The 15,739-nt window shown below is 42.2% G+C and overlaps 1 protein-coding gene across 2 annotated transcripts in view; it reads left to right on the plus strand.

Annotated features, from left to right (window-relative positions):
• Positions 1 to 13,519: 13,519 nt before the first annotated feature.
• The window catches only part of LOC115163701 (platelet-derived growth factor D), a 61,378-nt gene continuing 59,158 nt past the window's right edge, over positions 13,520 to 15,739 (plus strand). Inside the window, exon 1 of one of the 2 annotated variants that reach the window (XM_029715804.1) lies at positions 13,520 to 14,375. In XM_029715804.1, the coding sequence (XP_029571664.1) occupies positions 14,252 to 14,375 (124 nt within the window). In that variant the 5' untranslated portion in view covers positions 13,520 to 14,251. The remainder of the gene's footprint in view (positions 14,376 to 15,739) is intronic. The other variant, XM_029715805.1, reaches the window with a different exon arrangement.

Raw genomic sequence — 15,739 nt, forward strand, 5'->3', positions numbered from 1 at the left:
TTAATGTTAGGGTTTGGATAAGGGTTAGGGTAAGGGTTAATGTTAGGGTTTGGATAAGGGTTAGGGTAAGGGTTAATGTTAGGGTTTGGATAAGGGTTAGGGTAAGGGTTAAAGATAGTGTTAGGATAAGGGTTAGGGTAAGGGTTAATGTTAGGGTTTGGATAAGGGTTAGGGTAAGGGTTAATGTTAGGGTTTGGATAAGGGTTAGGGTAAGGGTTAAAGATAGTGTTAGGATAAGGGTTAGGGTAAGAGGTAAAGCTAGGGCAAGGGTAAGGGTTCCGTTTAGGGTTAGGATAAGGGTTGGGGAAAGGGTTCAAGTTAGGGTTAGGATAAGGGTTAGGGTTAAAGTTAGCGTTAGGGCTAGGTTAAGGGTTCAGTTTAGGGTTAGGATAAAGGTTAGGGTAAGGGTTAAAGTTTGGGTTAGGGTTAAGCTTAAGGTTAGAGCTAGGGTTAGTAGATAGATAGTTGAAATGTCACTGATAGTCTGTAGAGCATCTACAGGACAATCCAAATAAAGTGTTACCCATCTCACACACACAAACCACTCTCACATCCACACTAGCAATCATGCACAGTCCAGTCAGGTCCCCTACCACCAAAGCTAATCTTCTGTCATGTGACAGTAAGCCCAGGGATGAGGGGATGATGGGATGAGGGGATGGGAAAGGGGAGAAGAGAGGGGAGAGGAGAGACAGAAAGCATCTGTGCTCTTTGACCTCTGACCCATGGTTTCACAGCTCTGGATGCAGTGTCTGAAAGCCACAATGCCCCTCTGTGTTGCTAGACAATCCACAAAGGCTAGACACACGGGCGTGTATACAGACACACACGTGCATATGCGCACATACAGACACACACACCCCTACTCAGCTATACTCAGAGCTCTATGAGTGATGTGAGACCCCCTAAATCCCCTCTCCGTGTCTGAGCAAAAATGAAAGCAGGAAGCACTAGTTACAGGATCAATAAAAAAAGTGGTCAGATGAAGCAGATGCTAAGCTACAGGACTGTTTTGTTAGCACAGACTGGAATATGTTCCGGGATTCCTCCGATGGCATTGAGGAGTACACCACATCAGTCATTGGCTTCATCAATAAGTGCATCTATGACGTCGTCCCCACAGTGACCTTACGTACGTACCTACCCCAAACAGAAGCCATGGATTATAGGGCTCGCAAACCATTACAGACTACAAAAGGAAGCATAGCCAAGAGCTGCCCAGTGACATAAGCCTACCAGACGAGTTAAACTACTTCTATGCTCGCTTTGAGGCAAATAACACTGAAACATGCATGAGAGCACCAGCTGTTCTGGAAGACTGTGTGATCATGCTCTCCACAGCCAATGTGAGTAAGACCTTTTAAACAGGTCAACATTCACAAGGCCGCAGGGTCAGACGGATTACCAGGATGTGTACTGCGGCATGCGCTGACCAACTAGCAAGTGTCTCCACTGAGATTTTTAACCTCTCCTTGTCCGAGTCTGTAATACCAACATGTTTTAAGCAGACCACCATAGTGCCTGTGCCCAAGAACACTAAGGTAACCTGCCTAAATGAATACCGACCCGTAGCACTCACGTCTGTAGCCATGAAATGCTTTGAAAGGCTGGTCATGGCTCACATCAACACCATTGTAACAGAAACCCTAAACCCTCTCCAATTTGAGGGGCCCCTGTGCTGATCCTCAACACAGTGGCCCCTCAAGGGTGCATGCTAAGTCCCCTCCTGTACTCCCTGTTCACTCATGACTGTACAGCCAGGCACGTCTCCAACACCATTATTAAGTTTGCCGATGATACAACAGTGGTAGGCCTGATCACCGACAACGACGAGACAGCCTATAGGGAGGAGGTCAGAGACCTGGCCGTGTGGTGGCAGGACCAAAACCTCTTCCTCAATGTGATCAAGACAAAGGAGATGATTGTGGACTACAGGAAAAAGAGGACCAAGCACGCCCCCATTCTCATCAACGGGGTTGCAGTGGAGCAGGTTGAGAGCTTCAAGTTCCTTGGTGTCCACATCACCAACAAACTAACATGGTCCAAGCACACCAAGACAGTTGTGAAGAGGGCATGACAAAATCTATTCCCCCTCAGGAGACTGAAAATATTTGGCATGGGTCCTCAGATCCTCAAAACATTCTACAGCTGCAACATCGAGAGCATCCTGACTGGTTGCATCACTGCCTGGTACGGCAATTGCTCGGCCTCCGACCGCAAGACACTATCGAGGGTAGTGCGTACGGCCCAGTACATCACTGGGGCCAAGCTTCCTGCCATCCAGGACCTCTACACCAGGCGGTGTCAGAGGAAGGCCCTAAAAATTGTCAAAGACTCCAGCCACCCCAGTCATAGACTGTTCTCTCTGCTACCACACGGGAAGCGGTACCAGAGCGCCAAGTCTAGGTCCAAGAGGCTTCTAAACAGCTTCTACCCCCAAGCCATAAGACTCCTGAACATCTAATCAAATGGCTACCCAGATTATTTGCATTCCTCCCCCTCCCCCTCTTTTACGCTGCTGCTACTCTCTGTTGTCATCATCTATGCATAGTCACTTTAATAACTCTATCTTCATGTACATATTACCTCAACTAACCGGTGCCCCCGCACATTAACTCTGTACCAGTACCCCCTGTATATACAGTAGTCTCGCTATTGTTATTTTACAGCTGATTTTTAATTACTTGTTACTGTTATTTATTTGTCTCTTCCGTATTTTTTTTAACTGTATTGTTGGTCAGGGGCTCGTAAGTAAGCATTTCACTGTAAGGTCTACCTGTTGTATTCGGCACACGTGACTAATAACATTTGATTTGATATGACTTAATGCCGTGCGTACACTACAGAACTTTAAAAATCCTAACAACGCTGAGCCTATCACATTAAATTAGCTTTTTTTCCTGTTGTTTTTTTTCTTGCCAATGTAGGGGTGCGCACACTAAATGATGTGGCACAGATAGTAGGTCACACACTAGAACATTCTTCACTTGATTGTGAGGATTCTCCATACTACGTTGTCTCGCAAAAACAATGTGGTGATACAGTGATGATGTAATTAGATTAGCTACAATGAACTGTGGCTCAAAGCAGCCTCAACAAATGTTCAGTCAGGCTGCCAAACAACTGCCAAACAGAGTTGAAATGTCTAGCCAACAACAGCCCACATTTTGAATAGAATAACATTGCCTGTGAACTTCAGAGCTCTAAAGAGTTCACTTTTGCGTTGGTTTTGTCTAAAAAGACAAGGAGAAAAGCATACAAGTAGTAGTCTTCGCTCAGACTCGAGAGTCTACACATTCTGGGGGATGCAATACCATTGACCAAGGAATACTAGTAATTGAATAGGATTTGCGATAACATCATCTCACTCTCTCCTTCTCTAGCGAGCTCTCTTTGGCTATTGATGATCACCGTTCTCAAAACTTGTCGTTGCACATCTCACACTACAAAAGCATTGCAGAGTTTGTGAGGATAAAATTAAACAGGTTTGAAAATATCGGGACATCTGAGACTGCTGAAAAACAGGATCAGTAGCCCTGTCACGTCCTGACCAGTAGAGGGTGTAGTTGGGTCAGGACGTGGCAGAAGAGTCTGTGTGTTTTGTTGGTTCATTAATTTTGGCCGTGTGACTTCCAATCAGGCACAGCTGTAGAGGGTTGTGGCTGATTGGGAGTCACACATAAGTGGCCTACTTTGCCTTTTGGGTTTGTGGGGAATTGTTGTGTGCACTGCTGCGTTTTGTTTGAGCCTGCCACGCTGTTGCTGTTGTGAGTATTGTTTGTTGTTTTGTTTGTTTCAAGTGGATGCTCTACTCCTTTTTTTGTTGAACATTAAAAACTATGAGTATCCATACTTCCGCTGCGCCTTGGTCCTATTTCACCAACGACAACTGTGACAAGCCCTCAGATTCCGTCTCTGACCCGCTCACATTAAACGAGCATTGGTGACGCCTGGCGCCACAAGTAGGCAACAACATGGGCATTTTGTCTCCGATCTCCGATCTAAATCGGGGGAAAATTGTATAGGTTACACCCGGCTTAAGGTTATCTGTCTCCTCCCAGACTCACTGACTGACTGACTGACTGTCTGAATGACTGATTCATTGACTGAATGACTCACTGACTGACTGAATGACTGACTGATTCATTGACTGAATGACTCACTGACTGACTGAATGACTGACTGACAGACTCACTGACTGTCTGACTAACTGACTGTCTGACTGAGTCTGAGTGAGAAACGACAAGTCTATCTCTGTCAACAGACAACACCACTCAGAGAGAGAGATGGGGAGAGGGGGTAGAATGAAAATGTAGAGAGAGGGAAAACAAGATAGAGGAATGTATCAAGTCAGTCAAAAGCATTTAGCATCATCATGATGATACAGTATGTCATGCCACACATTGCTTCTTGAAAGTTCTTTATCTTGAAAACTTGCTTGCTGACATACAAAACGTTTCAGGACTGTATCAACAGTGGACTAATGAAGAATATACCAAAATATAGTTTTTGAGTGGATGACTCCTTTAAGATCGTGAGACATGTTACCTCTTTAACAATCCCTCCTCTTCTCCACTCTCCTCCCCAGTGGCAATTTTAGCATGTATATCTTGGTGGGGGGAAAAAACATGTGGGATGCATGCCAGCAAAGCCAATACACAACACAAGAATAAACAATACATGAATTGCACTATAACGGTGACAAACGGTGATACAAACTGTTAGGGCCTACATAAAGTGGTCCCAACACCTTACCACTAATTCACCTGGCTATCAGTGGAGACTTGTCTGGCAGCGAAACAGCTCATTCAACTTCATTTACTGCCTTAATAAATAAAAAAATATAGGGCTGACTTACTTAAGCAAATGTGGTTTCGACTGACAATTGAGATGTACAAAATATGGCATAAGGGGACGACAAGGGGATAAGAGGCAATCAGTAATTTCGATTAAGATATTAATGAATGAGCTAGGATGGACGTAGTCAATATAACTATTCAAAAATCAAATTATATTAGTCACGTGCCGAATACAACAGCTGTAGACCTTGGAGTGAAATGCTTATTTACAAACCCCTAACCAACAATGCAGCTTAAAAAATATGAATAAGAATAAGAAATAAAAGGAACAAGTAATTAAAAAGCAGCAGTGAAATAACATTTGGACTCACCTTGTTGTGCTGTGCTCTCTTGAACATGTGGTGCGGCAGTCCATCGTGGGCATATTTTTGTCATCTAATTTTGTCATCTATGTCTGGCATTCTCTGGATTTATGGCGCTTCAAGACAACTGGGAACTCTGGGAAAAAAAAGGCTTAATCATGATGATGTCAGTGATCTTCAGGTCGTAGTTCTAGAAAGAGGCCCGAGTCACCGATTTACAAATCCGAGTTGGATGACCGTTCAAAACGTATTTTCCCAGTCGTAGCTCGTTTTTCCAGAGTTCCCAGTTGTCTTGAACTCACTAAGGTCTGATTTTGCAGTTCCGAGTTAACAGTTGTTTTGAGTGCGGTAAAAATCATGGTTCGTTAACAGCATGACCAGTGGTGGATGTTTATAATTTTAAACTAGGAAAAGAGACCCTTAATTTTAGACTTTGGACCTTAGACTTTGCTTTGCAATGCTTGCAGTTAGCCACTGATTCCTTCCAAACCAATCGTTGAGGAATTTGCGATTTCCAACTTGTTGTGTAATTTCATGTCCAATGAGCACCGATACATTTTACCTATACTTTCTGTTCATTATTTCTCTTCATATGACAAGAATTAAAAAGGATTTGCCAGTAGATTGTTGACTTGCTTCATGATGATGACTGCTAGCTAAGATTTTTAAAGTATGATGTTGACATGATCAGTCCAATCAAAGCTACTATCAAAACTACTATAATGTGATTTGATGTCATTTAATCTGTGGCCAATGACCTTGAGCCTTTTTGGATGGGCACTTCTAATGTAACTCCATGGCAGCAGCAAAGGGGCTTGAATTTTCTAGCTTTACCCTTAGACTTGGCAGTGACGTAGTGTCCCCATGAGTGACAGAACACTGAGACAATCAAGGAACAATGCTCCATATTTTCTTCTGGATTGCCCCACAGCCACAGAAAGCACTGAGCTAGACTGAAACACCTACATTTTGGAGCTGCCTTACTGTAGAAAACAAATAAGAGACAATGTTTGTATGCGGCTTCATTAACTCAATGATATATATTTTTTACATTGATTGCAAACTGATATGTGACACGTATTATCTTTTTTTTTTATTAAAATGTGTTGCTCAAAACAAGTGGGGCAGAGCCCTGAACCCTGAATGACGGGTCGCCACTGCTCCTCCTTCTGTGTCAGTTTTGAGTTTTTCCCAAAACCACCACCACTCTCGTTCGTTTCTACCTCTCCTTTAGCCCTCCTCCACCTCTCCGGCCCTCAGCCAAAACCTCCAGATCGCCACTTATCCCACTGTTTCTCCTTAAGCCTTTACCTGAGGAAATAAAGGATGAGAACTAACAACGCTTTATCGCTCCTAGCAGAGTGGTTGGAAAACAGCTCTTCTGATACAGACCAGGTAACTGGGATGAGTGAGTGGAGTGGAAGTGTGCAGAGATTCTGTAGTGAGTGTGTGTTCGTATAAGTGGAAGTGTGTTGTGAGTGTGTGTTCGTATGAGTGGAACTATGTAGTGAGTGTGTGTTTAAGTGGAAGTGTGTAGAGAGTGTGTAGTGATTGTGTTGGTATGAGTGGAAGTGTGTAGTGAGTGTGTGTTTAAGTGAAAGTGTGTAGAGAGTGTGTAGTGAGTGTGTTGGTATGAGTGGAAGTGTGTAGTGAGTGTGTGTTCATATGAGTAGCCAGGTCAAGTCAGTATTCGATGTCCATCCATGTCTGAGGACGTCTGGAGATGACGTGGAAACCGGCCACTAGAGGCAACAGTGAGTGCTGTTACTTTCAAGTAGGGTGGCAGGTAGCCTAGCAGTTAAGAGCGTTGGGCGAGTGACCGAAAGGTCAGTTGTTAAAATCCCCGAGCCATCTAGGTGAAAAATGTGTCAATGTGCTATTGAGCAAAGCACTTAACCCTAATTGCTCCTGTAAGTTAATCTGAAAAGGAGCATCTGCTAACTGACTAAAATGCTAATGTTTCTGTTTTGCAAGAGTATTGTGGCAGGGATGGCGGATGGGCATGTTCAAATCCAGCAATAGAAAGTTGCTTTTGTGATTTTGGTTTTAAGCCTATCCCAAACCTTAACCATTCAGAGTTAATGCCTAACCTTAGGATTTCTGAGTTAATGCCTAAACTTAACCTTAAACATTTGAAATTTGACTCTTTGAACAACTTTGAAATGTTATGTTTGAGAAAATGGATGAACGTCTAATTCTGACGTGAGACTGTGAGAGCTTGGTGTAAAGTAGATCATCAGTATTTGATTGGTTAGACTCTTGAGTATGTCCAGTGTTGATTGGTTAGACTCTTGAATATGTTCAGTGCAGATTGGTTAGACTCTTGAATATGTCCAGTGTTGATTGGTTAGAGCAGGTACCCCCAGGTGTATGTGCAATGCCGTCGGGGATACACCAAATAAAAATGTGATTCACATTTTAAAATATATATATATATATATATATATATTTTTTTTTAATGTGAATCACATTTTTATTTGGTGTATCCCCGACGGCATTGCAGATACACCTGGGGGTACGTGCTCTAACTAATATATATATATATATATATATATATATATATATATATATATATATATTTTATGTGAATCACATTTTTATATATATACAGTTGAAGTCGGAAGTTTACCTACAGTCTAGCCAAATACATTTAAACTCAGTGTATCACAATTCCTGACATTTAATCCTAGTAAAAATATAGCTGTATTGGGTCAGTTAGGATCACCACTTTATTTTAGGAATGTGAAATGTCAGAATAATATTATAGAGAATGATTTATTTCAACTTTGATTTCTATCTTCACATTCCCAGTGGGTCAGAAGTTTACATTCACCTGTACAAACAATAGCACCCAAGTATAAACACCATGGGACCACATAGCCGTCACATTGCTCTGGAAGGAGACGCGTTCTGTCTCCTAGAGATGAATGTACTTTGGTGCGAAAAGTGAAAATCAATCCCAGAACAACAGCAAAGGACCTTGTGAAGATGCTGGAGGAAACAGGTACAAAGTATCTATATGCACAGTAAAACGAGTCCTATATAAACATTACCTGAAAGGCCGCTCAGCAAGGAAGAAACCACTGCTCCAAAACCACCAGAAAAAAGCCAGACTATGACTTACAACTGCACATGGGGACAAAGATCGTACTTTTGGAGAAATGTCCTCTGGTCTGATGAAACAAAAATAGAACTGTTTGGCCACAATGACCATCGTTATGTTTGGAGGAAAAAGGGGGAGGCTTGCAAGCCGAAGAATACCATCCCAACCGTGAAGTACGGGGTGGCAGCATCATGTTGTGGGGGTGCTTTGTTGCAGGAGGGACTGTTGCACTTCACAAAATAGATGGCTACATAAGGAAGGGAAAATATATGGATATTTTGAAGCAACATCTCAAGACATCAGTCAGGAAGTTAACAGGTTAAAGCCTGGTCGGAAATGGGTCTTCCAAATGGACAATGACCCCAAGCATACTTCCCCGCCAGCGGAACGTCTAGCCAACAGCCAATGGAACAGCAGGGCGCGAAATTCAAACATCAAAAATCGAATAATTTCAATTTCTCAAACATATGACTATTTTACACCATTTTAAAGATACACTTCTCCTGAATCCAACCACGTTGTCCGATTTCAAAAAGGCTTTACAGCGAAAACAAAACATTAGATTATGTTAGGACACCACCTAAACAAGAAAAGCCACACAGCCATTTTCCTAGCAAGGAGATGTGTCACAAAAACCCAAAACACAGCTAAAATGAAGCACTAACCTTTGACGATCTTCATCAGATGACACTCCTAGGACATCATGTTACACAATACATGTATGTTTTGTTCGATCAAGTTTATATTTATTTCCAAAAACAGCATTTTACATTGGCGTGTGATGTTCAGAAAATGATTAGCCTCCAAAACAATGTGCAGAAATACTCATCATAAACGTTGACAAAATATATAACAATTATTTAAAGAATTATAGATTTACTACCTCTTAATGCAACCGCTGTGTCAGATTTCTAAATAACTTTACGGAGAAAGCACATTGTTCAATATTCTGAGTACATAGCTCAACCATCAATGCAAGCTATAGAGTTAGCCATCAAGCCACGGCGTCGTCAAAACTCAAAAATACTGTTATGAATATTTTCTTACCTTTGCTGATCTTCGCCGGAATGCACTCGGAAGGACTCCCACTTCCACAAGAAATGTTCATTTGTTTGATAAAGTCCATAATTTATGTCCAAATACCTCCGTTTTGTTGGCGCGTCCAGAACACTATTCCAAAAGGCACAAGACGGGGGTGCAAATCAATAGATGAAAAGCTCAAAAGTTCCATTACCATTTGCAGAAACATGTCAAACGCTGTTTCCAATCAAACCTTAGGGTGTTTTTAACATAAACAATAGATAATATTCCAACCGGACAATAGCGTATTCATTACAGAAGAAAAATTAAAAATGCTATCCATGCATGAACGCGCATGAAGTAACTACATGACCTCAGACAGTACACTGCTTGAACCGGATGTTATTCGATCATAATTCACCATAGAAGACTCAAACAACTTTGTAAAGACTGTTGACATCTAGTGGAAGCCTTAGGAAGTGCAAGTTGACCCCACAGACACTGTAGTTTCAATAGAAAATGGTCTGAAAGACTAAAATTCTCAGACTTCCCACTTCCTGGTTGGATTTTTCTCAGGTTTTTGCCTGCCATATGAGTTCTGTTATACTCACAGACATCATTTAAACCGTTTTAGAAACTTCAGAGTGTTTTATATCCAAATCTACTAATAATATGCAAATATTTGACTCTGGGCCCGAGTAGTAGGCCATTTAATTTGGGTACGTTTTTCATCCGGCCGTGAAAATACTGCCCCCTATAGCGAAGAGGTTAAGGACAACAAAGTCAATGTATTGGAGTGGCCATTACAAAGCCCTGGCCTCAATCATACAGAATATTTGTGGGTAGAACTGAAAAAGCGTGTACGAGCAAGGAGGCCTACAAACCTGACTCAGTTACTCCAGCTCAGTCAGGAGGAATGGGACAAAATTCATCCAACTTATTGTGGGAAGCTTGTGGAAGGCTACCTGAAACGTTTGACCCAAGTTAAACAATTTAAATGCAATGCTACCAAATACTAATTGAGTGTATGTAAACTTCTGACCCACTGGGAATGTGATGAAGAAATAAAAGCTGAAATAAATCAGTATCTCTACTATTATTCTGACAGTTCACATTCTTAAAATAAAGTGGTGATCCGAACTAACCTAAGACAGGGAATCATTTTTACTAGGATTAAATGTCAGAAATTGTGAAAAACTGAGTTTAAATGGATTTGGCTAAGGTGTATGTAAACTTCCGACTTCAACTATTATATGTCTGTTACGTTTATGGGGGGGGTCAATTAAAGAAGACATCCTCTTCTCCAAACCACTGGAAACCAGGACAACATGAGAGGATATTTTTAAAGTACTGGACAGCTTTGTGACATCAAATGGACTTTGGTGGTCAAGATGTGTTGGTATCTGTACTGATGGCGCAAAAGCCATGACAGGGAGACATAGTGGAGTGGTAACACGTGTGAATGCAGTTGCTCCCGACGCCACTTGGGTACACTGCAGCATCCACCGAGAGGCTCTTGTTGCCAAGGGAATGCCTGACAGCTTGAAAGACATTTTGGACACTACAGCGAAAATGGTTAACTTTGCTAACCCTGAACTCTCATGTATTTTCTGCATTATGCAATGATACGGGCAGCGACCATTTAATGTTTTAACAACATACAGAAGTGTGCTGGTTATCAAGGGGCAAAGTATTGACACGTTTTTTGGAATTGAGAGACAAGCTTAAATTTTCTTTACTGACCATAATTTTCACTTGTCTGACCGCTTGCATGATGACGAGTTTCTCACACGACTGGCATATCTAGGTTATATTTTTTCTCACATGAATGATCTGAATCTAGGATTACAGGGACTCTCCGCAACTATATTCAGTGTGTGGGACAAAATTGAGGCTGTGATTAAGAAGTTGGAGCTCTTTTCTGTCTGCATTAACAAGGACAACAAACAGGTCTTTCCATCATTGCATGATTTTTTGTGTGCAAATGAATTCAATGTGATATAGCGAAGCACCTGAGTGAGCTGTGTGTGCAATTACACAGGTACTTTCCCCAAACGGACGACACAAACAGCTGGATTCATTATCCCTTTCATGCCCTGCCTCCAGTGCACTTACCGATATCTGAACAAGAGAGCCTCATCGAAATTGCAACAAGCGGTTCTGTGAAAAAGTAATTTAATCAGAAGCCACTGCCAGATTTCTGGATAGGGTTGCGCTCAGAGTTTCTTGCCTTGGCAAATCGCACTGTTAAGACACTGATGCCCTTTGGAACCACATACTTATGTGAGAGTGGATTCTTGGCCCTCACTAGCAAGAAAACTAAATACAGGCACAGACTGTGTGTGGGAAATGATTTAAGACTGACACTCTCTCCAATACAATCCAACATTGCAGAGTTATGTGCATCCTTTCAAGCACACTCTTCTCGTTAACCTGTGGGGAGTTATTCACAATTTTTGATGAACAAATAAGGTTTTATTTGTAAGTAAGTGTATGTAAATAAAGAGCAAAATTATTGATTATTATATTATTATTATTTGTGCGCTGGTCCTATAAGAACTCTTTGTCACTTCCCATGAGCCAGGTTGTGACAAAAACTCATAAATTCTTATGTTTAATATATAGTGTGTGTGTGGCAGGCTTACAATGATAGCAAAACAACACTTGAGAGTGTGCTGACCTTGGTGCTAGAGGGGGTACAGCTGGAGGTTGAATGTTTGAAGGGGTACGGGTGTCACGGGTGTCGTCGGTTAAGGAGGACCAAAACGCAGCAGGCTCATCTTGACGTTTATTTATTTTCAAAATGAACATACAAAAATAACAAAACGAAATACGAACAACAAAACAGTCTGGCTAGGCATAAGGCTAAACACAGAACAATCTCCCACAAAAGACAAACACAAACACACCCACATATATGGGACTCTCAATCAAAGGCAAAATAGACAACACCTGCCTTCAATTGAGAGTCCCAACCCCAATGAATCCAAAACATAGAAACAGACACACTAGACTCAACATAGAATTCATGAAACTCACCCAGTGCCCAAAACCCCGGAATGCTAAATCAAATGCCCTCCTAACTCATACAACACCCAGAACCACAAAAAAAAATACCCTCTGCCACGTCCTGACCAAACTACAATACTAATTAACCCTTATACTGGCCAGGACGTGACACAGGACGTGACACGTGTGTGCGTGTGTGTGTGTGTGCGTGCTAAGGTGTGGAGAATCCGACCAGGTGGTCAGTCCAGTTCAAGTGTTCAGCAGTCTGATGTCTTGTAGATAGTGTAGAAACTGTCTCTGAGCCTGTTTGTATCAGACCCCATGCTCTCATACCGTCTGCTCGACGGTAAGGGAGTGAACAGCTCATGGCTGGAGTGTGTGGGCTCTTTGATGATGCTGCAGGCCTGTATCATGCACTGTTTCGAGTAGGTGTCCTGGATGGGTGGGAGCACAGTCCCAGTGATGTACTGGGCTCTTTTCACCACCCGCTGGAGGGCCTTGCGGTCGTGGACAGAGCAATTCCCGTACCAGACCGTGATGCAACCGGTCAGGATGCCCTCGATGGTGCAGCGGTAGTATTTGGAGAGGACCTGGGGTGGCCACCCGCTGTTGGTCCTCGGTGATGTGGACGCCAATGAACTTAAAACTGCTGATTCTCTCTACTGTAGTCTCATTAATGTGGATCCGGGCATGTTCACTCCTCTGCTCTCTGAAGTCAACAATAAACTTCCTTGTTTTGCTGACCTTGAGGGAGAGGCTGTTGTCTTGTTACAACACAAAGCATCTTCTATAGTATCTAGAAAATGAGAAAATAATTAATACAATCATTACAATCCCTCAATATAATATAATATAGGCATTACAGAAATGTCCGCAGATATTAGCATAAACTTCAATAGTGAATGGGCTATCCCTGGCAAAATAATAGGCCCAGAAAGTCATGCTTTTACATGTAAATTAACAGAATACAAGACCTACATAAACCAAATTAGTGAAATTATTATTTATTTATTTTTGAACCTTTATTTAACTTGGCAAAAACTCGGACGAAGCTGGGCAATTGTAGGACGGCGAACAAATGTTATACATTAATAATACGGTATAATAGCCTGTAACTGTTATAGATATGGTTGCATTTGCTCAGTGAAATGATGAAATGATGAACATTGTCAGATATGGCCTCACTTATTCATCAGCCGCTTCAACAAGTGAAATAATGTCAGAGTTCTTCCCTGGACGAGTAAATAGTGTATTATTGTCAGTGGCCAATGCCGTCAGTGACTGCCCCACTATCTTCCTCCAGTTAATTTCGCCTCCAATCAAGTTTCCTTCTAGATGAAAAATCCCTTCCTGTCTCCTTCTCACTCTGTGTGAGTCTGACTTTACCTCCAAAGTTTCCTTGTCGCCGCTAAAATGTTCATTCTGGTCTATTTCCTTGTCCCGGTTCGCGTAAACGGGACAATCCTCCTCTCTGATCAATTCACCGTTTGAAGTTTCACACACACACCAGCGCGCGTGTGCGTGTGTTGAGCTACAGCGAGAGACACGCACACTCTCAGCCTTGAAGTTAAATTGTTGGAAAGCATTTCGAGCTCGCTCTGATATCAGAGAAGTTTAACTAATGTGGATCATTTGTAATGAAATTACCAGTGTGGATTAACTCGCGGTAAAGCGATAAAAAACGGCGCCCGTACTTGTCTGTGGACATGAGTATATGAACCTGCTCAGCATTCTGTAGCGGCGGAGCTCGGTTACGGTCAGTTTGAGACAGGCAGTTCGCTCCAGTCTACTGTGGAAAGCGACTCGGGAGAAATGATGTGAACAGCACGAACGTTTTAAGAAAACTTTTACTTGAGTCTCCAGGGAAAACACAAGTAGCTAATTGGTCTCTTTTCAGAACAATAAGTGGTTCTTCCACGCTTGGGATTTTAGTTTAGTGTGCAAACGCCACCGACAGAATGAACGGCTCTGGGCGCGTGGCACTGGCGCTGTTGCTCGCGCTGCTGGGGGGCTTTACCGGGGGCACACAAGGCCAGGTAGTGTCCGCCAAGGTGATGCGGTCTTCTAACGTGAGGCAACATGGTGAGTCCCAGTTTTTGATGTGTGTATTTTTTTTGTATGAACGAACCGAGACAAGTGTTTCAACAACAAAGCAACTGGTGTTTTGGCCCGACTGGCTGTAGCCTATAATGGGCATTAATATGTTAAGTATTATGAGTGAATTAAATATTTTGATCACAATGGGTTTGTACTTGCAATTGTTTTGTTACAGATATGTTGGATGATTAGGCCTAGACACTATCAGACTTCTACAATACATTCTAAGTTATCTAAATACACATTACTCAATTGTAATTGAAACAATTTAAGTTGAATATAGAACAATAGAAGTTTGTTGTAATTTTGGTCCATGTCATAAGTGGCCTGTCAGGAGAAGCCTAGATGTTGTTTCATCTAGTGGTGTGTATGTCTTAGTCAGTGGTGATGAACGACCTGCCTACACCAGGGAAGTCAGCTTCCTGTGTTGACCTGTTCAAATGACCTAGACACTCTATTGTTACTATGTCTGAGAGAGAGACAGTGGGGGAGGGAAGACAGATGAGCTGCGTGGGGCCAGGGAAAGAAGAGGGGGTGAGAGACATCATTTAGGATATAGGGCACAGGCAGCAGGAGGAGAAGAGGGCATACCAGTTGAGTTTTCTGACCTGTGATCAAAGTTACCCTGTTGACCTGGTTGTCCTCAGTGTTCTAGAAAGACCGTGACATTGTCATCAGTGTTCTAGAAAGACCGTGACATTGTCATCAGTGTTCCAGAAAGACCGTGACATTGTCATCAGTGTTCTAGAAAGACCGTGACATTGTCATCAGTGTTCTAGAAAGACCGTGACATTGTCATCAGTGTTCTAGAAAGACCGTCACATTGTCATCAGTGTTCTAGAAAGACCGTCACATTGTCATCAGTGTTCTAGAAAGACCGTCACATTGTCATCAGTGTTCTAGAAAGACCGTCACATTGTCATCAGTGTTCTAGAAAGACTGTGACATTGTCATCAGTGTACTAGAAAGACAGTAACATTGTCATCAGTGTTTTAGAAAGACCGTAACATTGTCATCAGTGTTTTAGAAAGACCGTAACATTGTCATCAGTGTTCTAGAATCACAGTAACATTGTCATCAGTGTTCTAGAAACACCGTAACATTGTCCTCAGTGTTCTAGAAACACCGTAACATTGTCAGCAGTGTTCTAGAAACACAGTAACATTGTCATCAGTGTTCTAGAAACACCGTAACATTGTCAGCAGTGTTCTAGAAACACCGTAACAATGTCCTCAGTATTCTGTGTTATTTTCTGACCTGTGGTCATAGTTACCTTGTTGACCTGGTTGTCCTCAGTGTTCTAGAAACACAGTAACATTGTCCTCAGTTTTCTAGAAACACAGTAACAT

The sequence above is a fragment of the Salmo trutta genome, chromosome 26 (assembly GCF_901001165.1).
Source record: "Salmo trutta chromosome 26, fSalTru1.1, whole genome shotgun sequence".
NCBI lineage: Eukaryota > Metazoa > Chordata > Actinopteri > Salmoniformes > Salmonidae > Salmo > Salmo trutta.